At 37.4% G+C, this 27,500-nt stretch overlaps 1 protein-coding gene across 3 annotated transcripts in view; it reads right to left on the bottom strand.

Moving 5' to 3' along the window:
• Positions 1-27,500, bottom strand: part of lrp4 (low density lipoprotein receptor-related protein 4) — a 73,923-nt gene that overhangs the window by 13,078 nt on the left and 33,345 nt on the right. For all 3 annotated transcript variants that reach the window (XM_043245689.1, XM_043245687.1, XM_043245688.1), the window contains exons 2-26: positions 26,966-27,112; positions 24,514-24,630; positions 21,322-21,435; positions 19,125-19,241; positions 17,821-17,949; positions 16,841-16,960; positions 16,631-16,756; positions 15,841-15,966; positions 15,586-15,720; positions 14,685-14,810; positions 14,371-14,601; positions 13,634-13,790; positions 12,041-12,258; positions 8,555-8,731; positions 7,832-7,957; positions 6,826-7,034; positions 5,709-5,790; positions 5,428-5,533; positions 4,692-4,893; positions 4,429-4,618; positions 3,583-3,714; positions 1,055-1,195; positions 882-968; positions 619-790; positions 306-468 (exon numbers count right to left, since the gene is read on the bottom strand). In XM_043245689.1, coding sequence (XP_043101624.1) covers positions 306-468; positions 619-790; positions 882-968; positions 1,055-1,195; positions 3,583-3,714; positions 4,429-4,618; positions 4,692-4,893; positions 5,428-5,533; positions 5,709-5,790; positions 6,826-7,034; positions 7,832-7,957; positions 8,555-8,731; positions 12,041-12,258; positions 13,634-13,790; positions 14,371-14,601; positions 14,685-14,810; positions 15,586-15,720; positions 15,841-15,966; positions 16,631-16,756; positions 16,841-16,960; positions 17,821-17,949; positions 19,125-19,241; positions 21,322-21,435; positions 24,514-24,630; positions 26,966-27,112 — 3,650 coding nt within the window. The remainder of the gene's footprint in view (positions 1-305; positions 469-618; positions 791-881; positions 969-1,054; positions 1,196-3,582; positions 3,715-4,428; positions 4,619-4,691; positions 4,894-5,427; positions 5,534-5,708; positions 5,791-6,825; positions 7,035-7,831; positions 7,958-8,554; positions 8,732-12,040; positions 12,259-13,633; positions 13,791-14,370; positions 14,602-14,684; positions 14,811-15,585; positions 15,721-15,840; positions 15,967-16,630; positions 16,757-16,840; positions 16,961-17,820; positions 17,950-19,124; positions 19,242-21,321; positions 21,436-24,513; positions 24,631-26,965; positions 27,113-27,500) is intronic.

The raw sequence follows: 27,500 nt of genomic DNA, 5'->3' as shown, positions 1-27,500 counted from the left end.
AACTGTTAAAATGAAGTCTGTTTTTTGCTAATTAACTCCTCATATTTATACATGGATAATATGTAGGAATACACATACTTTTTGTATTTTGTCTAAAGGCTCAAAGCGTTTCATTTATAAAAATAAATTAAAAATTAAATGTTAAAATTAGTGCCGTCAAAAAAATTCTGAAATTAACTGCAATTAAAATATCAATAACCGGTTGGAATCTGCGCACATAACACAAGCAAGCTGGTTCTGATTTTCTTAGTGGGTGTCGTTTCACCCAAAAGTTTTGTAGTGTATCCCAGACTTGTCCCACTAACCTCAGTATGTGCATCGGCCCACAGCAGCTGCGATCCAGCTTTGTCCACAGCCAGTCCATTAGGCCAGCCCAGATTGTTATTTATCAGTACTACCCGATCCGATCCATCCATATTGGAGCGCTCCAGCTTGGCATGCTCACCCCAGTCCGTCCAGTACATGTACCTTTATCAGATTTATCTGTTATTAATCATCACATACTGTACCTGTGCTCAGAAACCACTAGCTATTTATGAAAGCCCTTAGCAGTAACCGTGTATGACCTCTATATGCGAGAGTAATTATAATGTTTGACAAAATGAGCTAAAATGTTACCCCATCTCATGGAACAGGGCGATGGCTCGAGGGCTGTCCAGGTTCTGCCACACAAGCACTTTTCTCATGGAGCCATTGAGATTGGCCACCTCAATGCGGTTCGTCCCTGTGTCCGTCCAGTAGATTTTTCTGCCCACTGCATCCACTGCCAGACCATCTGTGGTCATCAGGCCTGAAAGAGCGGAGGAAACACTTCAAACGACTGAAGAAGTCCAGCGGCTGGATAAAAGGGAGACGATTACTGCAAGTTTTGAGATTATTACCAGTCGAAATAATGTCCTCGTACTCTGTACCATTGATATTGGCTCTGCTGATTTTCTTTAACGTGCTGTCTGACCAGTACACTTTACCTGCGGGAGCAGGAAAACATTCAGAACTTTTTCTCAAAATGAACATTTCGAGTGAAAGCGTCTATACATCGAGAATTTGCTCGCACCTTCTACTGCATCCACCCCAATGGCAATGGTGTTCTTCATAGACGTACTGACCGGCAGAACCACGTCAGCGAAGTACGGGATGTCCAGAGAAATCATTCTGATGTCCGTCCGCCGGGCAAAGATCAGGAAGCTGTTCATTGCTGCGAGAGAGAATAATGAAGGATTTCTAAAGGAATATTTTAGGGATGCATGATATTATCGGCCGATAATGGCTTAACAAACATCGCCACCAGCCCGTTCAAATCATGAGTATGTTTTCATTTAATAGGTCAGAAGCTATATAACTAAACTAATGTTTATTCAATTTTTGTTTTGTTTTTTTTTAATTGGCAAAATGAGTTGAAAAAATATCGGCATACTGAATATCGGCAAAAGCCTGATATCATGCATTTAATTCTGAAATTAACATCTATCATAAACAGCATCAATAATGTTTCCATACCAAATAATTGTATTATTTTAGAAGGATTAAAACAATATTTTAGGGGCTGTGCAATGAGCATGGCATGGGTATATAGTGGGTATAAATATAGTTTTTGTTGTGCACCGAGGAATTTATTAAAGTAAATACGTTTCCATTTACCTTTTTTTTTTACTATTTAAATTCCATTTAATAATTTCCATCCAGCATTTTTAATGCAATATCCCAAAATCCCCGAAACGTTTGAGGCTCCAAACCCTTTATTCTGCGAAGCCCATGCATTTTTTCCACTCGACAAAAGTGATGTACATTTACAAGCTCCAAGAAAGACAATATACCAGTACACTTTGTGCATTTTCACTCAGAGGACATCTGTCCATTCAAGAAAACACAGAACGTAAAAAGCTCCCCAAGATGCCTTCTAGACCCATGCAACCCTATCACTCACACCTCTTTGACATGCGTTTCAGACATGACTTGGTCGAGTGTAAACACATCTGGTTGTTCAGGCTGCCTCGCCATACAGATGTATGATTCACACGCTACATCACATGTTGGCATTCATCTGGATGACCACAATGTTCCTTCCGCCCAACTCTCCTCCGCAAACCACAGCTCCAAACACTCCTCATAAGGCTTGGGTTCCCTCTCTCTATATAAACACAAACACTGAAACTTCCCTTCCCTCACAAACTCAGTGAAGAGACAATTTTGCTCTTGCGCACCAAATGAAAATAGCAGTCTGTTTAACAATATAAGCTACACGCTTTCAAGAGACGTACCTGTGTGTCCAGACACCACGTCCAATTTCTGCTTTAACATGGAGGCCCATTTCCACCGCGCCAGACAAAAAGCATGCTTTGCTAATTATAGCTTTTAAAGTCATAATTATGAAATGATGACATAATGTGACATGCTAAGTCAAAATTATTAAATAATAGCAATAAAAAAATACTACATCAATAATTATTTTGCAATTATAATTATACAAGTAGTACTTTTCACATTCAATTCTGACATAACTGGCATCTCAATTTCAACTTCGTCTCATAAAGAGTTAATATGCAATCATGACATACTAAACTGAAACAAATACCAAAATTCTTACGTCACGTGAACTTTTACGTGAAGCCCTAATTATGAGATGAGTCAAAATTCTGAAATGCTACGTTGATACTGAGATAAGTCTGCATACACCCTTTTTCATTATAACAGTCCTAATTTTGACTTTTCATTACTTAATTAGGATCAGAATGAGAATCATTATTGTCATTATTCAAAAGTACAACAAAATTATGTGCAGTCCGATCATTTTGTTGTACTTTTGAACAATGATAATAACTATTCTGATTAATTATGCCTTACATTACCATAATTATGACTGAAAACGTAATTGTTTAGATCTAGTATCTCTAACAGTTGCAGGCAGCATTCACAAGTTTGTGTGTGTGTATTAAAGCAGCGCATTAATATGGAACGCTGATTAAACCGACTTGTGCATTAAATGATTTTAATGCATACCTGCCAGCCAATCAGAATTGAGTATTCAGACAGACCATGGAATAGGTCACATTATATCATATTTCCGAACACCAGCGCTTTAACTCTCCACGCCACTGTCCCAGTTAACCTCATGCTTTCTATTGTCATTTTGGTGGGCGGAGCTACTGTAAATGGCCTTTGTCAATCAGATAGCTATTCGCACAATCAAAACGCATTAAGTGGCCAAGACTATATGTCCCCTAAGGGCCAGAGCTTCCCGCCCCTGAGCAATTAAGTGTGCAAAAAGAGACTGAATAGTACGGGAAAGCAAACCGAATGCTTTCTCACCTTCAGAAATGCCATGACATCATCACCACTAACACATCACAACGGCGACCCCTAAACCCCTGAGGCGACTCAAAATGAGCCTCGGATTTCAAAGATTGCCCTTGCAACAAAAACCTCGGACTGAACCGTCACCTGGAATCCCAAGAGCAAAGAACACCTGCGGCCATTTCATTAAATTTCAAGTCAACTGTGGAGCTACGGCTACTGAATGAGAAGTTATTGCCGCTTTCTTAGATATTCGAGACGGGTAGAGTAGCGTGGACTTATCGGCATTACCGTGAGTGCAAGTCTTGCCGTCCGCCTGCAGGTTGATACCAGTGGGACACGCACAGCTTGAAGCTTTGGGAGCAGGAGCCAGGAGGCAAAGGTGACTGCAGCCGCCATTATTCACCGAACAGGGCGTCTGGACTTTAGACAGAAAGCAAAAAGAGCGGAGACAGGTGAGAGAGAGAAATGGCCGTTCAATCAGATGTAACAGATAACAGGCCTCTGGGTGTCTCGGTGGATCACTATACACCAGTGAGACTCCAGACTGAAGATCAGTTACCACTGGCCTTAATCCTCCGTCTGAAAACCACAGTCATCCGATACGACAGAGACCCACATTCCTCTTTAACACATATCTGCTGGGCATGCGTGTGAATTTCAGTTGTCAACAGGAGAAAGAAGAATAACAGGGCTGCTAAATGCGAACTTAAATATGAATACGTTGAAATGATTTCACTCGTGTTTATTGCATACTTTTAAGTCATTCAGTATACAACAAGAACTTTTTTAAATGACCTGCAACGGCATCAACGGTTCCATTAAGAACTTTTAACATGCATGGAAACTTTTAACTGCACAAAAAGCTTCTTTATAGTGGAAACGGTTCTTAGTGTTCTTTGAACTAATAAAAAATGGTTCTTTTAAGAGAGGTTTACTTAAAGGTTCTTTGTTTGCGAACCCTCCCTTTGCAACCTTTTGCAAAACTAACTATTTCTTCTCTCTAGCGGCTGTTCAAGTGTACTCATTATAGAGCTCCCAGGATGCACTGACAAAGCTTCGATACGTCCAAACCTTTGACGGTATTGTATATTGTATTTGGTACCAGTGTATTAATACACAACAGAGATGTTTCACCTGTAGTTCTGTGATTGTGGAACATGTGGATGTCCATGAGGTTCTCGAGGTTCTCCGCCAGCATTCTTCGGTCCAAACCAGTGAGTTTGTCTGCGCTTTGGATGCTCTTGGATTGCCAGTCTGTCCAATAAATTCGGTCTTCGTGGAGCGTCAACCCAAACGGATGAGGCAACTGGCTGCCAATCAACACCTTCAATGGAGAAGAATGAATAAAACTAAAAGAATAAACTGCAAATCGGTTTAACTAAAGAACTCGTGTCTACCTGTCTGCCTGATCCATCGAAGTTGCCATACTCGATGGTCTTAATGCTAGCATCGGCCCAGTACAGCCTTTCAGTGCTGTAGTCTATAGCCAATCCATTAGGCCAGGTCAGGTTTGTCGAGATGATAACCGTACGGTTGGACGCGTCCATCCCAGCGCGCTCAATCTTAGGATTGGCACCCCAGTCTGTCCAGTACATGAATCTATCGTGAAGCAAAGCAAAAACGGTTACGTGTCATGTTTTTACATTGAGTAAATCAAACAGTTGATGGTCCCCATTGACTTCCATAGTATTTTTCGCCATACTACAGAAAACAATGGGGAATAACAACTGTTTGCTTCTTCAAAATGTTTCAAAATATCTCAAAGGTTTGAAATGGCATGAAGGTGAGGAAATGAACTATTCCTTCAAGTTTCATTCAAAATATATTATCGCAACCTAAATATTTTTGTCTTTTTTCCAATGAGATTATCCCAGTAGCTGGGTAGGTCACGGGAACTAATAAAACGCAAACCTTAAATGCAGAGGAGTTAAAACAAAAAGCAAAAATCATGCCCTGCTGATTCACTGGGATATAAAACTAAGGTCAATTGACCTTAAAGATCACTGACGGGTCAATTTCTTAATCACTATGGGAGGGACAAAAGGCCATGAATCATAAATCAGGAGTTAGCTCATATATAAGCATCCGCATTTGTGGAGTAGAACATTGCATATTGAACCGCACTCGACCTACCCTCCGATCGGGTCAACAACAATGTCCCGGGGACGGTCGAGGTTCTCCCAGATCAGGACTGTGCGCATGCTTCCATCGGTGTTTGAAACTTCAATCCGATCTGTGCCTAACAGAGTTAGGAAAACAAGTCGAGTTACAAAAACTAAGAGAAGAGGCAAGGGAGAAGACCTGTAGTGTGCGTTGAGTCTTAAATGAACTTATGGAAATTATTGCATGAAGAAAGGCATACAGTGTAGATCTGATGCTAGGCTCTGAAAGATGAATCGACAACAGAACAGTACCTGCATCAGTCCAGTAGAGTTTGTGTGTAAGCCAATCGATGGCTAGACCTGCAGGGCTTTCCAAACTGGTGTCCACCACAACCTGCAAGCAGCATGAATATCATCTGTCATATCACATGACAGTACATCGGCCACCTACTACATGAGCCAGGATTTCGTTGTTTTTGCTAGTTTGTTCTCCAGGGGTCAGTATTTTACACACTACCGTCTATAATAAACAAGGATATTAAAATCAAACACTAGAAACCCAACAGCAGTGGCATGAAAAGACCTAATCAAGAACAAAAGACTTACTATAAGGATGATTATAAAAATTAGTAAGTATTAGTACTTACACATAATTTGATTTTGATTCTTAATTTATTATATACATGTGCTCCCTAATTATTCCATTCTGTTCCATTTTATTTTTTTAGGTTTTATTTGTGTTTATTTATTAAGATGACTACATAATCTCATAAATCTCTAATGCTCACCACAGCTGCATTTAATTAGAAATTAATTACAACCAGTAACATCATGAAATATATTACTAATATTAATATTAAACAACTGTGGGCATTTGAATATATTTTAAGATGTTATTTATTCCTGTGAATTTTCAGCATCATTACTTCAGTGTGATCCTTCAGAAATCATCGTAACATGCTGATTTTCTGCTCAAGAAAACGTTCTGGATTATTATTAAATGTTGAAAACTATTTTTGCAGAAACGTTTGGGCTAAGTGTGATAAACAAAAAGAAAGTAGAGTGGATGCATGATCTAAAGTGACAGTTAATACTTGCTTAACGTTGCAAAAATGTATATATATATATATATATAAAAAAAAAAAAAAAAAAAAAAAAATTATATATATATATATATATATATATATATATTTTTTTTTTTTTTTTTTTTTTGAAAAAAATAAAAAATTCAGCTTTGATGAGAGGAATAAATTATACTTTATAATATATTCCCAGAGAAAACAGCTATTTTAAAGGATAACATTTGCATAAAGATTTTTCAGTATTTTTGATTAAATAAACGCAGCCATTTTTTAACACCCCACCGCCCAGCAGTGTCAGTCTGATCTTAAAACCTGCTCTTTGAGTCTCAGGCTAAATTCCTGCTAACCTCCTGTTTGCTTCCATCCCATTTTGCTCGGTTGATGGAATCAGTGGTGACGTCAGTCCAGTATATATAACGCTCACTAGAGTCCCAGTCCAGGGCCACTGCGTTTCGAATATCAGCCAGAGGAATGACGTCGTCCAGCTTGTCTTCAGTGTCAAAGCTGATTCGACGGATGTCCGTCCTTCGGGCAAAAAGCAGGAACTTGTCAAGACCTGATCAAAGACCAAAGGTCTCCTGTCAGTTCTTCAGATTTAAAAAGTTTATCAGTACACACAAGTCACAAAATCAGAAATGTGTTTAGTACGAAAAGAAAACGACAAACTTAGCTTAAACTGGTTAAATAACATATTTAGTTAGTAGCAGTATTACTCGTTTAGGTTAGTTAGAGATCAGCAGCAATTCACAGACTTATTGATTATGAACAAATATAAATGCATTATGATGTTAAGGGTGTAAAAAAAAATAGTAATAAAAAAATACACATTTAGTTTCAAAAGCTATTTTTTTGAAGCTACAGTACATAAAACACCACTTTAAGACAAACGGAATACATTTTATCCCAATCAATCAAACACCAAAAAAATTCTTGTTGAGCAATATTGCTGAAATGTTAAGGCTTTGTGCTTTCTGGTTTCCAAGCATGCATTGCAAATGAATCGATTTGATGAACAATAAATCCGTTTTTTTGACAAATGCGTCGGCTGAAGGAGGCATTTTGCAATTAACTAACAAATTCAAACTGACGAAACACAGTGTTACTTAGTACAGTTATTAAGACGAGATTGTTTTAACCTTAAAGCACAATTTTTTTCAGCGATGCATCAGTAAACCTTCCTGAATTTGCAATGTGACTTTCTGTCATTTACCCAGAAGTACGCACGCAAACACTTTCTGGAAGTTTATATCACACTACTCATGTTACTGTACCCTTAAGGTGAAAGGATACTGCTGTAGCACGAAAGGAGGATAAATATAAATCATGGAGGAAATAACTAAAAGAAGCACTCACTCTGGGCACAGTTATAGTGGTCCACCTTTTTAAAGCCTGTAGGACACATGCAGGTGTAGGTCTTATTGCTTGGAAGACACAGGTGACTGCAGCCTCCATTATTGCTCCCACAGCGGTTTCTCCCACCTAAACATATAAGAGAGGGGAAAAAAGCGTGCTTTTAAAAATCACAGTAATTGACTTAAGCAAAGGCCAGAGGAAAAACATGACCGCTGCAACATTGCTGTAAAAATGATGTTGCTTCTTGAACATTTCACAATACTTTCAAAACGAAAAGTCCAGTGGGTGGCGCTAAAAGCATGTTTAGTGTAATCATAAACGGATGAAAGTGGATCTGGCGACGTTTTAGTACGTTTGTAGCAGCGCCAGTAACGACATGTTCAAGATTACAACTTGCGTTTGAAACGAACACGCGATCTACTATAGTTTCCAGATAGTTAGCCTCATCGAGTTCAACGCTGTACCGGGTGCACCATTAAGCAAGTTTACCACGTTAAAGAACCCAAATACGAAGCTGGATTGGTTCAAAGTAAAAATTATAAAATGATAAAAGTGCGTTGTGACCTCGAAAACAAAGAACTGTGTGAAGAAAAGCCTTCTTTAAGTTTTTGCTTGGAGGCATGCTTTTCCAATGAGCCTCGGTTGCATTCGGTTCAATCTGATTTGCGTTCGTAAGCGTGGTACACCACACTACGAGTAACAGGGACTTTACGGTTCGTTGACCTGCAGGTTGTCTCTGTGGGTGAAGGGTGTGGATGTCCATGGGAAAGTGCAGCTTGTTTCGGATGACCTCTTGGTTCTTGCCGGTAAATTTGTTAGCGCTGTTGATACTCTTGGTGTGCCAGTCGGTCCAGTACAGACTGTCCTCAAACACGGTGATGGCAAAAGGATGCGGAAGACCTGGCAGAAGGGTAAAGGTCACAGATATATGATTAACAACAGCAGTCCAAAGCTCAAGCAGTAGAAGTCAAGACACGAAAGTCACCGACTTCCAATATTTGGTTCCAGATCAGAGCCAAGGACAATTTCGACTAGAGAAAACGCAACAATTTTCGACACGCTACGATCGACTCTGATTGGCCGTTCTGAGGCGTTTATTAATTTTCATTACAAATCAGACAGTTCCAGTCCTTGATTACGATGCATGCTAATCTGTTGTAAAATACTCCATAAACACAGCTGTGACCTCGTTTAATGAGCCAAGCATGAGCCAGCGTCTAACAAAAACCGTCATTAATACTCAAGCAGCTAAACTTCTGCGCGAACAACAAATTTCAACGTTTATTTTGGAGTGCATCTTTTAAACATGATATCAAATCATGTTTAATATTCTTGTGTCATGCTTTAAAGAACACTTTTAGTTCACCACAAATGCTTGTCAGTACATTCAGCAATAGTTTATTATTATTGCATATGAAGACATACATGTACTTAAGTCCTACTTCAAGGGATCAAAAAAAGCACGAGAAAAGCAAAAACGTCTAATTTCATGTAATATACATTTATATTTGAATATGACTTCATACAATTAACATATAACATTAAACATTACATTGCTTTCACACTATTTCCCTGAAATTATTCTTTTTGAAATTATACTGAAGCGTACTTTTCCTCCAGGCTCAATTGGGATTTCGGGATAAAATTAGACATAAAAACCTGAAATTTGTATATAAAGCAGAGTGGCAGGGGTAAACTCTTTTCAAACCACTAATTAGCTGCTTTCCATCCTTCGGGATTAGAAAGTCTTTTCCTCCGAGGCGGGGGAGGGAGCTGATTCTCTCACCGCTGGTTAAGACTTGCTCCTAAAACACCAATCAAATCTCTCAAAAAGCAGCGAAGCAAGCGCTTCATTTACCAAAAGCCATAAACGGAGGCACTTCTTTCCATTCTACAAAAGGTTCTTTATGTTGAATAAAAAAAAAGAAAATCTTCATGGAAAAAAAAACCCCAACTAGATCCTAAAGGTTCTTCCTCTTAGCAACAAAGGTCTTTGTATTGATTCCATAAACAACCTTTCCATTCCATAAAAGGTTTGGCTACACTATTTTAAGGTATCCTTGTTAGTCATATATATATATATATATATATATATATATATATATATATATATATATATATATATATATATATATATATATATATATATATATATATATACATATATATATATATATATATATATATATATATATATATATATATATATATATATATATATATATATATATATATATACACATATATACACATATATATATATATATATATATATATATATATATATATATATATATATATATATATATATATATATATATATGTGTATATATATATATATATATATATATATATATATATATATATATATATGCATCCTTGATGAACAAAAACATCTTAATATTGCAAATCTTACTGATTCCAAACTTTTGACTAGTTGTGTGTGTGTGTGTGTGTGTGTGTGTGTGAGAGAGAGAACTGAAATATCCAATTCACATTAATTTAAAGTTAAATGTAACATACAACCCTACATGATTAAGAAGACAATTAAGAAGAAATTGTCATTTAAAAAAAATCAAATCAAATGAAGAAATACGTAAAATGTATAATGCAATCAAAGCTATTTTTGTTTTAAATCAGAAATGGTTCATTAAAGAACTAATTACTGGAAGGTTCTATAGGTTCCGAAGCGCTTCTTTGGGGAAAAAAAGAAACGCTTTAGAAGCCTCATTTTAAGAGCGCTTGTAAAAGAAAAGTCTCTGAAGCTGGCGCTCTGCCAGACTATAGGCGTGTAACCACCCTGCCTGTATCTCCCGCCTTTTCTGCCCCTTTCACCCTTCCCCAGGTGTACACACACAGCGCGGGGCGCTTTTGTGATCTTATCTTTGTAGAGAAGCGAGGCCAGGTTGGAGTTAGAAGGCTTGTTTGCCTTTTTTCCCCCCTCTTTTTTTTTTTTTTTATCTTTTGTTCCCAGCTCCGCTGCCATCTGCCGTCTCCCTTCTTGCTGGTACCTTTCTCTTGTCATCTCAATCATCGTTCACTTTTGATCTTGTTTTTCCAGTCAACATATCTTTTCTCCGTGTGTGCGCGCCCTGATTTTTTTATAATGCCGGTGCCTCCCTCCCCAGTAAATCTGTCATTGACCACTGTAAGCAAATCTGCGCTGGATTTTTTTTTCGCGCTCGCTTTTCAGGTCTAAATATTCCCCCACCTTTCCCAGGTGCACAGGTATTTTGTTCCTGCAAACCCCGAGGCTTAGGCTTCCTTTCTAGTGTGCCATTTAGAGAGACCGCTGCTCGCACATCAGACAGAAAGCTGAATTTATTCAGACGCTCTTTATCCCGTATGAGCAAAAGACTAAAATACTACAGAGCGACCTAATCTACCCTTGCAGATCTGTGCCGCTGTTGAAAACTGAACTGCAATTGTTTCAAATTATTTTAAATCATTTGCATCTTTCCTGCAAGAAATCTTGAGCCGTATTTTAAATCACATTTCCTAAATTAAATTAGCAGATTTTTGTGAAATCAAAAGGTTATTATACTTACACACACAAACAAAATGCAATAGTTCGGATTATTGAACTGTTTTTGAAGTCTTTTCTGCTCAAGCCCACATTTATTTGATAACTTGTTTCACATCATTACTTATTTTACTGTATATTCGTGTAATATTACAATAGCAGATAACTTTAATGTTTGCACATATAGTAAAATGTAATTCATTTCTGTGATCAAAGCTGAATTTTCAGCATCAGTGTCACACGATCCTTCAGAAATCATTCTAAAATGCAATAATCATAGTAATAGTAATATTTTTGAGGAAACCAGTTACTATTCAAAAGACATCACACTTATCAAAAGTTACAGTAAATGCATTTATAATGTTATAAAATATATATTTCAAATAAAGGCTGTTCTTTTGAACCCTACTGATAAAAGAAATAAAACGAAAATCTAAAACCGTTGATAACATCGATAACTGATTTGATATAAATCTGATACTGATATAAATCAGAAATATTTCTTGTGCTGCACAGAAGGATTTCTGACCAATCATGTGACACTGAAGACTGGAGTAACCTCGGCAACCAATTCGATTTTATTTTATATTCACGTATTTATACCCATTACCGTATTTTTGATCAAATAAATGCATAAGCATAAGACACATCTTTCAATTAACGAATGTGTTTTTTTTTTTTTTTACCTTGGCTGATGACAGCCTTTCTGTTCTTCCCATCCAGGTCAGCTCTTTCGATGACGTGGTGTTTGGCGTCCACCCAGTACATCCGGTGACCGGCGTAGTCGATGGTGAGCCCATTGGGCCAGAAGAGGTGCGTATCTGCGATTATTTTGCGATTGGAGCCGTCCATGTTGGCGTATTCAATGCACGGCATATTTCCCCAGTCGGTCCAGTAAATCTTCCTAAAAGGCAGAGCAATTCCAAATCCTGTTTAGTAACGTCACGCGACAATACTCTTTTTGATGACAACGCAGTATCATTGGATGGATCTCTGACAGGAAGTTAAAAAAATAAGTGCTTTTGAAGAACAGCGTCGTTGCATTTTACCCATGGGTTATTTCTGCATGCATCTGCGTGTAAGAATCAGCGGACACACAGCCGGTCGAAAACGAGGGCTAAATCTTGTTGGGAGAGGGAATTCAAGCCAGATTTCATAAACCCCTTTGTCCTCTACGACAAAGAGCCACGACGAGCGGCGGCAGCAACTCAAGCCGTGTGACAATCCCTGGCCCAGCCTTTGTGATTAGAAGCAAATTGAGTTATGAAGTTTAGCCAGAAGTCACCAGAATGGTTTCATGCTCTGCTTACCACTGCTTATTACAGAACAACAACAACAACTGCTCACAAGAGGGGATTTTCCCCGTGGAAAAGAACAAAGAGGTTCCAGTGACAGTTTTCACTGCTTAAAATAATAAATTCGCATTGCGTATAAAATAAAGGGCTCTGAAAATGAGGACGGAGTCTGATGTCGGTTTAGGAAAAGAGCTACTTATATATATTACGTTAATCATATACTTTACAAAATATACGTAGAGTGCGTTGCTTTTGTTCACTTAACTGCGTGCTAAACGCAATTCAATTAAAACGCGTTACAGATTTAGCTGAACGTAAGTGTGATTTTCGGACCAATACTTAAGCGCATCGAAATATTTGATTTCATAATTACTTCTATTCGTCTTTGAAATATGGTTAAAGTAGGGCTGAATGTACTGAAAAGCATTTATGACTACATGGCATGCGTTTAAAAAAATGTTTATAACTAGACATTTGTAATTATGACATTTACATTTAAAATATTTTACCTGAACGACAATCAAGTGCTTTGCGTGCACTTTAGTATGTCTTTTAAAATCGAAATGTTACTTTAAAGCACAACCCCCTCTAAAGTAAAACTTTTAATGTGACATTTCTACGAAGGTCACTTTTTAAGTGTGTTAAGAAAGTGTCTTTAAGTCACTTAAATGGTCTTTTAATCATATTTTTCAAGCACGGTTTATAACCCTAATCATATATTACATAAATGTAGTTAATTAAATGTATAACAAAGACACCTTAAAATAAAGGGTATCCAAATATGCCTTTAAAGTTTACTTTAAAGTCGAGTGCACTTAATACAATAATTCTCAAAGTGTACTATAAAAAAAACCTTATGATACAAGATTTCATTCTTAGCCCAAAATCATTACCGAGTATTTATTGTGCAAAGCGTGTGCTGAACATCCTTGTGAAGAACAGTATTATTGGCAAACGATAGTATGATTTAAGTAAAACATGTACCCTTCCATGGGGTGCAGAGCGATGGCTCGAGGTTTCTCCATCCTCTGCCATAAAAGCACTTTACGCTGTGTGCCGTCCAGATTGGACACTTCGATACGAGACGTTCCTGAGTCAGTCCAGTACAGCTTATTATGAATCCAGTCTATGGCCAGACCACCTGAGAACAACAACACGGGGAAAAGCTATTACTGCAGCTTTAAAACAAGTTATCATTGCATGCCATTTTCTTAATCTTTATCATTAAAAACAAACCAAGAACTGCTCCTGGATGACTTTATTGCAGTTTAATACATCTCTAAATCCAAATCTAAACGGTCAAACTTCACGATTAAAGGCACAGCTCACTCATTCAGTCATCGTTCGCTCACGCTCAGGTCATTCAAATCCAGTAAGAATATCTTTCTTCTGCTTCAAACATGCGGAGACAGCTGCTGGTAGACCCTGACCTCCACAGAATGGGAAAAATACTACGGAAGTCAAGGGGAACTAGACCAACACATTCATTCGCTCTCAGCAAAAGAGAGAAATTTATGCAGGTTTTGAACAACCCGATTTTTAAGTCAATGACGCTTTCAACCAAGTAGCATAAACAACAAAACTGTCATTCAAACCTTTAACAAATTCAACTTAATGCAAGCGGCTTAATGATCCTGGAACGCTTCCATCAGTGAAACGGTCACCAACTACTTCAGACCGTTTCTCCACTCTTCTCTGGGAAAAGAATATGACGAACACACCTGGACTCTCGAGCCCCGTGGACACGACCTCCTCCACATTACTGCCGTTCAGACTGGCTCTCATGATCCGGTCCAGCGTCACATCCGACCAGAACACCAGCTCTCTGCTATGATGAAAGTCCAGCGCGATGGCGTTTTCCAGATTATTTAGCAACAGCGTGTACTCCGAGCGATGCGGCAGAACCTGGCGGATATCGATCCGGTTAGCAAACAACAAGACCGGCTCTGGACCTGCGGACAAGAAAAGCGCTCGTATCAAGACCGTGGTTCCAAAACGGCCAACGTTTGCCTTCAGAGTAGACGTCGGGCCTCACCCAAAGCTTTGCAGCTGCGCTTGTCGGGTCGAAGCTCGTAACCTTGCACACACCAGCAGTGAAATCCTCCCTCTATGTTGGTACAGCCTTGACTACAATAACCTTCATCTGAACACTCGTCAACATCTGCGCTCATACAAAAAAACATTAGTCAGTTAAAATCTAACTTGCAAAACGCTTTGGTGAACGATGTAGAAAAGCCACTTAAGCGATACTGTACAGTAATATTCCTAATATTAACCTTTTAAGTGCTTTTGCATAAATATACAGTACAGTTCAAAAGTTTCACAAATTAGATTCTTCAAAAGAGGAGAAAGTCACTTAATTGTATTAAGCGCACTTGCACTTAACTTAAGCGCATTTAAATATGCTGCAGATAATAGAATATATTTACAAAGTTAAATGCATTTAAGCAACTTAAAGACAAATGATTATTCACGTGACTTTCTTTACACACTTAAAACTTTAAAAATGTGCTTCGTAATAATGTCATGAACTATTTACTTTGTTAAACCATTCTTTTAGTCGAAATGTTTTAAAAACGTACTAAAACTGCAAACGTCATCATTGATCACAAATACATCTAGATACATGACATTAAAGTTTCAATAAAAATACCATTGAAGTATATTTTAGTTTATCATAAATGCTTGTCGGTGCCTACTATTGTCTTTTAACCATATTTAAAAGACAAAAGTAGCAAGGATGCACTTAAGTGGGACAAAAAAAGCATTCGATCTGTAATATATTGACAGTGACGCGTAACTAAATGTTTGATCGTAACATAAATATAACGCACACCATTTTAGATAATGAAGCTATTATTCTATAACAATCCTGTTGAAAGTTTATGTCCTCTTGGTTCTTAACTTTATTTTCTCCCCTTGATCTATGGCCTCACCTCTGCACGTCTTCCCGTCCTGTGTTAGCGTGTAGCCGGTGTGACAAGTGCACTGCACCAGACCTCGAGACATCTGGCATTTCTGAGAGCAGCCTCCGTTGTTAACATTACAGTTTTCTTCACTCGACTTGGAGCCTATAAACACACAAAGACAACGTCGACAAAGGAAAGAGGAGGGGACGGGATCATCCTGGACGGACTACCATACGCTAATTTGACAGGTACTGCATGTAAAAGAGCATTTTGCAGACTCACGGCAGTCCTGGTGTGGATGCTCATCAGTCCCGTCTTCACAGTCCTTGACGTCATTGCAAACCTTACGCTGGCCAATACAGCGGCCATTTCCACACAGGAACTGATCCGACGCACACGGAGGAGTTTCTACGAAGGGCAACGTAATGAAATGAAACTAACTTATTAACAGAAAATATAGACATTTTCTACAGACTTTTCAGAGCATGTGTGAAAAATGTCACTTCTAACCCAAAGCACAGCATGTAGGTGCATTCATTACTAGATCTTATAAATCATCATATTAAATAAATTAATAAATAAAAAAAAAAATATATATATATATATATATATATATATATATATATATATTTATTTATTTTTTTTTTTTTTTATAAAAACATCATCCTGATCCACATCACTCCAGTCCATCAGTTAATGACTTGTGAAGCACAAAGAGGACTTTAAAACTTTGTTTTGTTATGTTTCTTTCCTTCTTCGCACCAAATAACTTTTTACTAGAAGAAGCATCATCACGGATTATGGACTTGTATTTTAGCTGGAAAATGACAGCTCGAAGCTAAAAACCGCTTAATGGTTGATCTGTTTCCTAACTGATGGGCTGAAGTGATGGGAATTACTGAGATCTTTTTATCGGCTGTTTGGACTCATTCTGACGGCACCCATTCACTGCAGAGCATCCATTGCTGAGCAGGTAATGCAATTACTACATTTCTCCAAATCTGATGAAAAAATAAACTCGTTTAGATCTTGCCCTCGGAGGACATCATTCGTTTCTGTGTTTTCGTCTCACCCGTCTTTTCACAGCCTTCTTCGTCGCTGTTATCGGAGCAGTCGTCCTCCCCATCGCAGCGCCATGACAACCGCACACACCGACCAGAAGTACAGCGAAACTGATCAGCCATGCACATCGACGTACCTGACGGTGAGAAACAGGCGTGTGTGTGTGACAGACGTGAAATCCCCTCACACACACAAATATTACAGTAAAACAGCCACTCACTGCAGTTCTTTTCATCTGATTGGTCGTCGCAGTCGTATTCTCCGTCACACCTCCAGCCTGCATTTATACACATGCCACTGCTGCACATGAACTCTGCAGAACGGCAGGGCTGGTGGGAGGCTGCGTTCACACACAAACACACACTCACCAAACTCATCTAGTCTTCAATAACCCTCGTGAAAAGTAGTACACTTTAGCATACCTTTAAGAAGAGCACTTTTACGGAAATAGACTGTATTTTATAAGAATACACTTAAGTGCGAACTGAATGAAATGTTTTCAGACACTAAATTGCATCTTAAATTCAATTAAATGCATTAGTGTATGCATTATAAAATGTATTATAGTTTAAGTCTACAATAAATACAGTTGGATGAACTTAAGAGTGCTTTTTGAATCATTAAAGCAGGACTTAAGCATTCGTGCGTGCAAGTATACATTTGTAATAAAATCTCATGTTAATATTTTAACTTACATTACATTAAAAACTTAAAGTAAAACAATAAAAATTCAAGAAGCAAATTTAAAAATATTCACAGATTTGGAACCATTTTATGCTAAAATATTTTAAATGAAACGTTACAGTAAAATAAAAGTAAAATAAGTGCACTTGATTGTATTAAATGTGCACTTGTGTACATCAAATATTAAATGCATATAAAAAATTCAATTGCAGATAATATTAAATTAAGGCCACTTTTTAAGTTAAACAACAGAATTATGAAATTACATAAAGATGTACTTCAAACCTACTTAAGTGGCTCAAAAACACTAAACTCAATTGTTAATATAAATTTTAACTATAATACGTCTTTATTTAATTAGAAATGATATAATTTCTAGTACACTTCTATTAAGAGTGCTAAAATGTGCTTTTCTTTGCAAGGAAAGGTAATAATTCATTCTAATGATTGTGAACAGACAAAGAAGACAGGCATTTCCAAACCAAAAAATAAAAGATGAGAGCGAATGTTCCTTACAACAGTCTGACTCATCAGACCAGTCCCCGCAGTCGTCATCTCCATCACAGTGGTAGATGTCCAGAATGCAGCGGCCATATGCACATTGAAACTCCTCAACACTGCATGTGGCTGTCATCACGTCAGACGCTGGAGAGAGAAATTATATAACGTGATTTACACTCCCACACACATGCACCCGCAAACAGTCCAACAAATCCCTCTCAACAGCTATCTGAAGGAAACAAAACAAACAAAAACAAATATAACAGAGATAAATACAATCACTGGGATCCAAGAAAATGACAAAATGTGGAGTGATTTTCCACGAAGATTAGAAGATTATTAAAGCAAACTTATTTTGACAGGCATCTTCCATCTACAAAATAAACTGGCAAATATATATATATATATATATATATATATATATATATATTTTTTTTTTTTTCTGTCAAGCAACTCTTATATACACAGCTTTAGACGGCCTAAAACGAGTAGAAAATATTTAGAAAAATCTAAAATAATCAAAGAAATGAATAAAACAAAGCTTTGTCAAATATGACAATTTGCATGAAGTCAATGTCCTGAACTTTCGGCACAAATGTCATGTTCCCGCCATGGATGTTTTGTTCTGTTTACAGGTAAGCAATGAATGGATGCATGGATGGATGGAAAGATGGATGCATCGACGGATAGATGGGAGACGTGGATGGATGCATAATGAATGCAAGGATGAATGGATGGATTCAAATGATGGAAACATGGATGCATATTAAATAAATGCAAAGATGGCTGGATGGATGGATATTTAATGCGCAAAGATGGATGGATGGGTGGATGCAAAATAGATGGAAACGTATACATGATGGATGGATGGATGGAAACGTATAAATATTTAATGAATGCAGGGATGGATGAATGGATGAATGCAAAATAGATGGTAACATGGATGGATATTTAATGAATGCAAGGATGGATGCAAAACAGATGGACACATGTATACATAATGAATGGAAGGATGGATGGATATTTAATGATGCAAGGATGGATGGATGATAGAAAGTAATATGGATACATGATCAATGGACGAATGGAATGATATATGATGAATGCATAACAGGTGGATGGATGGATGGATGGAAGCATGGATGGACAAATGCATAACGGATGGATGCATGGATGAATGGATGATGGATGCATAAACGGACAGACTGAAACATGGATTGATGGATGATACATAATGCATGAGGGATGATTGACGGATGGATGATGGATGCATAGAAGCGGGGATCTTCATCTGAAAAAAGCACTCAAACTCAACTTACGGCAATTCTCTTCATCAGTTCCATCTTTGCAGTCGGTGTCTCCGTCACAGTACCAGTGTTCTGCGATGCAGCTTCCATCAGAGCAGCGGAATTCTTTATCAGAGCACTTCCTCTTATCTGGACACACACACAAGCACAAAAAAAGCACTCAGATTCTTGCAGTGCGAAGAAATGTAATCATTTTATTTACAGAGGTTGCAACGAAGGTTGTTTGGCAGCAACTTTGTCAAGCTTGGCAGGCATTAAAAGTGAACAAATAAATCCCAAACCCACCCTGTTCAAAAAATAAATAAATAAATGGCAGGTCCAGACCCTGAAGAAACTACACAACACTACAAAACTATACAATATATGTAACTGACGACTAGAAAGCATAAGGTCACAACATAAAAATGTAAAAGATTTTAGAAATAATTTGACTATGACCTATACTTTTTCATTTTTGAAGTTCACTATAATTTACACATTTAATTAAAGCTGCAAGCAGCGAAGAAAGGGTCCTCGCACCTCACCGTCTCCCGGTGGCTTTACGAACAGTGAGCAATGTTTATTTTAAATATAAAATTAAAAAAATACATCAAATTAATTGTGCCTAACTTCCTGCTGCCAGCTGGTGGCGCTGTGTCTATAACTGAATATTGGCATGTAGAGGTCTTCAGAACAGTACTTTTATCAAACATATGAAGTTTAGGACAGATTGAACATGGTATGCTTGAGTAAGATTAAAGCATGACATATCCTGTTCAACAGGTGGCGCTATGATTATATCTGAATATTGGCTTTTACATGCATTCAGGACAGTACACTTTCCAAATATGTGAAGTTTAAATATGTGACTGGACATTGCATTGAAATTTGTGTAAAACAAGTCCTTTTGCCTGCTGGTGGCGCTATGATTAAAACAGAATTTGGCCTTAATACGTGTTCAGGCCAGGACCTCTATAAAACATGTGAAGTTTGGGGCAGAGCAGATATTTTGTGGCTGAGATATGACGCCCCCATTGACGAAAACTCATTTACCTTCGCAGCGGCCTTTAGATTCGACTGACCAAATAAAAGGTTTTACTCCTAGAGATTTAATGACATCAACATGTCGCTTCCTGTTGCCAGGTGGTGGCGCTATGAATTTAACTGAATATGGGCGTGTAGATCTCTTCAGGTCACGAGTGTCATCAAACATGTGAAGTTGGGGTAGTTACGGCAACTTCCTATAAAGTATTGAATTTATTGAGGCCACCACAGACACGACCTTCAACGAAAACGATCTAAATCTTCGCACTTTAACAATACAAAGGACTTTAGTTTACGCTGACCAAATTTGGTGTTGATGTGAATAAATCTCTGGGAGGAGTTTGTTAAAGTATGACACGTAAAAACGAAACGGAAACGGAGTTTTTGCTCCAAGGGACTTTCGTTTATTTGTAATAATAATTTGTGAAGCTCTAGAGTTTTCGTTGAAGGCCGTGTCCGCGGAGGCCTGGCTACATTCAGTTTTTTGCTGTTAAACAGAAGTTGCTATAACTCAGCCAGATAAAGACTGATCCACCCCAAACTTCACGTTTGACGCCACCACCAAACGTTTTACTCCTAGAGATTTAAGGACACCAACATTTTATTTGGTCGGTCTAATCTAAAGGCAGTTGCGAAGGCAAATTGCGAAGATCTTGAGTTTTCGCCAATGGGCGTGTCCGTGGCGCCGGCACGGATTTCGATATCTCGCCGCGGAGAGAGAAGTTGTCATATTTCAGCTATAAAATATCTGACCTGCCCCAAAAATTTGGAAAGTATACTGTCCTGAATGCATGTAAAAGCCAATATTCAGATATAATCATAGCGCCACCTGTTGAACAGGATATGTCATGCTTTAATCTTACTCAAGCATACCATGTTCAATCTGTCTCAAACTTCATATGTTTGATAAAAGTACTGTTCTGAAGACATCTACATGCCAATATTCAGTTATAGACACAGCGCCACCAGCTGGCAGCAGGAAGTTAGGCACATATAAATTAATTTGATTTAATGTCTCTACTATCTTTGATTTTAATAAATATTATATATATATATATATATATATATATATATATATATATATAATAAATAAATATATATATAAAAAAATTATAAAAATATATATATATATATATATATATATATATATATATATATATATATATATATAAATGAATGATCTCACCGCACTGCTCGTCACTGTTATCTCCACAGTCATTGTCTCCATCACAGTACCACAGGCTCCGGATACAATATCCATTCTGACAATGAAACTCATCCTCCTCGCATTCACGTGGAGCTGAAAAAAAAACAAAAAAAACATGCAATATGTCAGAAATGTCATGAATGGGTTAACACATCATCTGTTTTCATCCAAAATCTAGATGAGCATCTTCAACATCACATAACCTGGAAGTAATCCACACCACTCCGGGGCATCGATTAACATCTTGTTAAAGTTGAGAAAAGCTTGGAGAAAGAAAAGCTATACATTCCCGAGAAATTAATCTGTCACTAAGACGTTTATAACTTTGTTTCTGACTAAAATATGAGGCTATATATCTATAACATCCCATATAAAAGTCACTTCATCGGAATCTGGAGAGAAATATGCACAAATCAAGCGCAAAGTTGATTTAAATAGCTCTTATATAAATATGACGTGGGTTTTAATTTGAGAGACAACAGAAGATTTCACTGGAGGAAGTCTTATAGACTTGTATTTTGGTCAGATGAGACAGTTTAAGGATAAAACATCAATAACACTTCATTTTAAAGTTACACTTACTAGTTGCATATTAGTATGCTGTTACTAGAATATTCACCATTTTTTAGCGTTAATTAAGCACAAATTAATGCCTTACTCTACATGACCTTATGCTACCCAATATCTAAACCCAACTACGCTACAACCGCAGCTTAAATAGTTTTTTGGTTTTTCTGTTAATTGACGAACTGGAATGGTGTCGATTACTTGTGATGCTTTTGGACTCTCATTCTGACGGCACCCATTCACATTCACCGATAGTGAGCAAGTGATGCAATGACACATGTTGCCAAATGAGATGAAGAAACCAACTGAAGTTGAGTTGAGTACAACTGTTTATTTTTGGGTTATATCCCTTATATATTATCTACACATTGACCAGCAGTGCTAGAAAGCTCTAGCAACACACTGCAGCGACTCTATCCAGTGCACTGGTGGCGCTCAAAGCATTTTATTGACACCAGGACGGGATCAGAAAGGCAGTGCTAAATGTGACGCTGCTTGTATTTACACCCCTCATCGCACCAGACACACACACACACACACACAGCTCTTTAAATGCAAAGCACACTGGAAAAGCATAAAGCGAATGAAATCCTTCACGCCATTTCTGATACCTCTTGCAGAAATGCATATGGTTAAATAAAAACGAGATCTAAATAAATATCTAAATGTTAAAAAAACCAATCAAAATACACATGAAAGGCAGAAGTCGTCTATTTAACGCTAATTCACAGAGGAAGTGCACATTATCCCAATACGCCACTGATACCATGAACCAAAAGAACAGACAGAAGCTGCAAGAGAGATGCTGAGTGTGAGAGATGAGGCGGTGTGGTGGAAAGGAATGAAAAATTCATGGAAAGCTTATGGCAGACAGACCCCCCATCAAGAGACGAGCCTCAAGAGTACAGCGCGGAGAAATATGGGTCAGATGCAAAGACTATTGTTGCTTCTGTTTTCTGCCTCACAGACAGACATGCTCTTCCTCTACAGCATCTAACAACGGTAAAGACCTCCACACCCACATACAACACGCACGAGATATTAAGAGTAACGTCCATGTGATGTTCCTTTAGTAAGCGGTGCTAAAATGGGTTTGAAGTGAAGGTGGATACGTAACACATGTGTTGTGACGCACAAAAGATGAAAAATGGTAGGCATTGCATTCATATGCTTAAATGCGTATCTTAAAAAACACATGCTTTTTCAGGTACACTTTATATATTTAGCATTTAAAGACTGATATTATACATTTCTCATTAAACATTAACATTAAGAAAGGTGCACCGTGTCTGTAAATACGTATATGCAAATATAAGGCATTTTAAATGTATGAAATGCATGGGTATTATTAATTTAGACTGAATTCAATCTGTTTATCAACTTGTTTACTTTTTGGACCCGACTGATTCTGCGCCTCAGTGATCAGAGATGATGCGTCTCAGTTTTTGAAATAACGTCGCCAAACATTTCTAATGGTTTTTTTTGTTTTTGTTTTCCCCCACTCAAAAAGAACGGCATACGCTCAAATCAAGCAGCTCTAAACAATAACAAACACGACAGCATAACGAGAGGGTTACGAGCTATTTTTTGCAGGCCAGTCATTTGAGCAGAAACGCCGAATTAGACGCGAAATAAGGATTTTCAGACTTAATAAAGCAGAAAATGTACAATTTAGGTCCAAACAGCAATTGCTGACTGGCACACGTTCAAACGTATTTACAGTATATATAGATATATATATTAATAACAAATGCAGAATGGTGTTTTACGGCCAGTAACAGATAATTATGGTCAGTAAACTTTCCCAGCTCGCCCATCATTGGCAGGCGTGACCCTGGCGAACACATTTAGACGTGTTTGTGACTCAAGAGTCTCTGGAGCTTATTTTACTCATTTAGCTGGAGTCGTCTCATTCACTTGCAGCCCGTTACATATGCAACTACACATTTTCATAACACCGATCCTCTAGTTTGTTTGAACAAAGCAAGAAACGTAGGTCAAATCTGTGGTCTTATTCCACCTATAACTATTGCCAAAGTGAAGCCAGTTTTGTACTTTAGGGATTTAGAAAGTGCGTTTTTATTTCGTTGAGACACGATTACTGTAATGCGCTGTAAAATGTAATGTCTCACACTTGAGGGTGGTCAGAAAAATCGGCCTTATAATAGACGAGTCTCTAATCATTTACTCAACCGTTTCCTTTTTCTGTTGAGCGCAAAAGAAGCTAGTTTGAAGAATGCTAGCCTGGTTCGAAAGGGCTTGCTCTTGTCAGAGCTGCGGTCAATAGTGACCGTCTTCGAGCTTCAAAGTGTTGCAAAAGGCGTCATAAAATAAATATAGCATAATTATTTAATGATAAAGCTGCCGCTGACATGCACTCGTGAACACACACAGGAGAGCAACTCTTTCATTAAATAATACATGAGCCTTTTTGTTTTTCACTAAACCTTTAACACTAGAATATAAAGCAGGGGTCTTAAAAATCACTTTGATAAACTGCCTTCGGCACCTCGAAAAGATGATCCCCGTGGACAAGAACAAGCATTGTACAATAACTCATGTTTTTTGTCATTACACTAGAACACAGATACTAAATGCACTCACGACAGTCTTGTTCATCGGAGTCGTCCTCGCAGTCGTTGTCTCCGTCGCACAACCACGAGCGCCGGATGCATTTTCCATTATCACAGTGAAAGTCTAACGGGGAGCACGTGGGCAAAACTGAAGAAACAGAGAACAGTAAAACCTATTAACCGAACACATCCGAGTCAAATAACTTCAACTTCGACAGTTTGAATAAATAAATCTGGTTAGTAACGACCATTATCATCGTCATAAAAACATAACTGTATCGCACGTTTTGGCTGAAATATTCATAACGGCTATGAATTCAGAAACTGTATACATGCTATACTAGTGTTGTTATTGTTTATTAAAACTAACTGAAATCAGTTAACTTGTTGAAGTTCAAGTACTTAAGTTACCAACAAAAATTAATAAATAAATAAATGTTCAATTAAAATATTAATAAATAGTATACTATTATAAAATAATACTATGATTACACCATACATATATATACACACACATATATACACATATATATACATATATATATATATATATATATATATATATATATATATATATATATACATACACATATATATATATATATATATATATATATATATATATATATATATATATATATATATATATATATATATATATATATATATATATATATATATATATATACATACATACATACATACACACACACACACACACATATATATATATATATATATATATATATATATATATATATATATATAAAATATTATTTATGTATAGTATATATATATATATATAGTATTTTTATTATTATTGTATAGCATTTTTATTAAATTTAAGAGATTTTTCTCCCATTTATGCAAATAAAACTGATTCAAAACACTCATGAACGGATCAGTTCACACGGAGTACACAGAGCGTGTATTAAACGCTGTCTGTCTGTGTATGTACTCTATATCCTTATCCTGAAGTGTTACATTGCGCATGTCTGTGTGTGTTTTCCAGCGTTCCTGCTCATTAGGAATCTACGGTAGCTCGGAGGAAGATCCCCTCCTGAGTCTTTCTGTGCTTTCAGGCTACAGCAGACGGACCGCAGCATTGAGAACAGGACATTGTTAGAGATCTTCCTGGTGCTTGTTCTGCACCTCCTGGAGAAAAGCGTCTTGTGTACGACGGCCCTGTAGAGGTGGATACGCTCAGCTGAGCCCAGCACCCTCCGCAGGCTCATACAGACCCGTCAGGTGCCGTTTGGGAAGGAGAAAAATAAAATAAAAGATGCTTTCTATTGTGCCGCTGTAGACAGAGGCATCCTGAATCTCCTGATACACAGCCAGGAAATTCCTGAGCTCCTTTTCACTACACTGTGAACGCAGGTGAACAATACGATGTGAAAAAAGACGTGCACTTGTAGTGTTTTCCTTTAAAATAGACTGTAAATCAATGCATTTTAAAAGTACTGAATTGCAACTTCATTGCAATCGTGCGATTTTCAATAGAAACTATATAATATAGTTTGCTATTAATGCCCATCAGTACTTTTAACATATTAAAATACGTATAAAACATACTTAAGTAGGTCACACTTTATATTAGGTGGCCTTAACTATGTACTTAAATCAAAAGTTAAATACAACATACTTTTTGTGGTCATAATAGTATTGTAAAACACTTTTGCTGCTTAGGGGTATGGGTAGGTGGGTGGGTTAAGGCGTAATGTATGGTTAACTGTGTCATTATGAATGTAATTGTAAGTATATTTTAAAATACCTACATGTAAATACATGCATGTACACAATAAGTGCATCATCATTTAAATGTAAGTGCATAGCAGTTAAGGCCACCTAATATAAAGTGGGACCCTTAAGTGTCAAAACAGTAGTAAATTTAAATCTATTAATTAAATTTATTGGGGTTTTTTTACAGTACAGTAAAATGTCTTTCACAGGAACTGTATATACACACGGCAGAAAACACTGCACTGCAATTGAATCAAGCAGAGCTGTTAGTCCAAGCTCACCAAAAAAAGCATTTTCAGTCAGGCTAAAGCATTTACATGACATTTTATGAAGACTAATGACTGACTGAAATCGACTTTTAAAGTGCACGCAAATGCAACGTACAATCAATTTCAATTTCAATTGATTGCAGATAAATTCTCACTTCATCCAGCACTCTTTTTGTACTCTAAAAAAAAAAAAAAATCACATACTATTTTATCGAGTGTGAAAGCACTACAGACTCGACAGCGCTTGAGAGATTTCCGAATGTTTCAATTGCAAAGCATTTTGCGGACCGCTTCCACTAATGGAAAACGCATTTGAAGCACGCTCAATACTGAAACTAAAGATACTCCAGCATACTCCTAAGAGTACATTTTGTAGATGATCTCAGGAGAGGACAGAATGAACGGTTTTAGTGAAAAGTGCATTCTCATGATGACGTTTCTTTTTTTAATGAAGAAGTGTGAGAGACTCACTGCAGCCGTCTTCATCGCTGTGATCTCCGCAGTCGTTGTCTCCGTCACACTGCCACTGCGCCGGGATACACGTACACTCGCCGAACGCACTGACCGCACACGTGAAGTGATTCCTTCCACACGAGCATTCGGCGGCGGCTAAGACACCTACAGAACACACAGGAATAAAAGTCAGCTGCTACAGGTTCGATGAAATGCCACGAAAAGTTTTTCAGTCACTCTTTATATTTGCATTAACTAACATGTACCGACATTAAAAAACATTAGGAGCGTAAATATTGCGTTCGCAAGGTTTAGCAAAAAAGTTTTGCTGCTTTTGAGGTGGATACGGTTAAGGTTAGGTTTGGGGATATGGGTAGGTTAAGGGTGGGTTAACTTTATAAATGTAATTATAAACAACAGTGTGTGTGTGTGTGTATATATATATATGCATGTGTGTGTGTGTATATATATGTGTGTGTGTGTGTGTATATGTGTTATGTATATATATGTATATATGTATATATATATATATATATATATATATATATATATA

This window comes from Puntigrus tetrazona, chromosome 7 (genome assembly GCF_018831695.1).
Source record: "Puntigrus tetrazona isolate hp1 chromosome 7, ASM1883169v1, whole genome shotgun sequence".
In the NCBI taxonomy this organism is placed as follows: Eukaryota; Metazoa; Chordata; class Actinopteri; order Cypriniformes; family Cyprinidae; genus Puntigrus; species Puntigrus tetrazona.
This window is presented reverse-complemented; position numbering and strand designations above follow the sequence as displayed.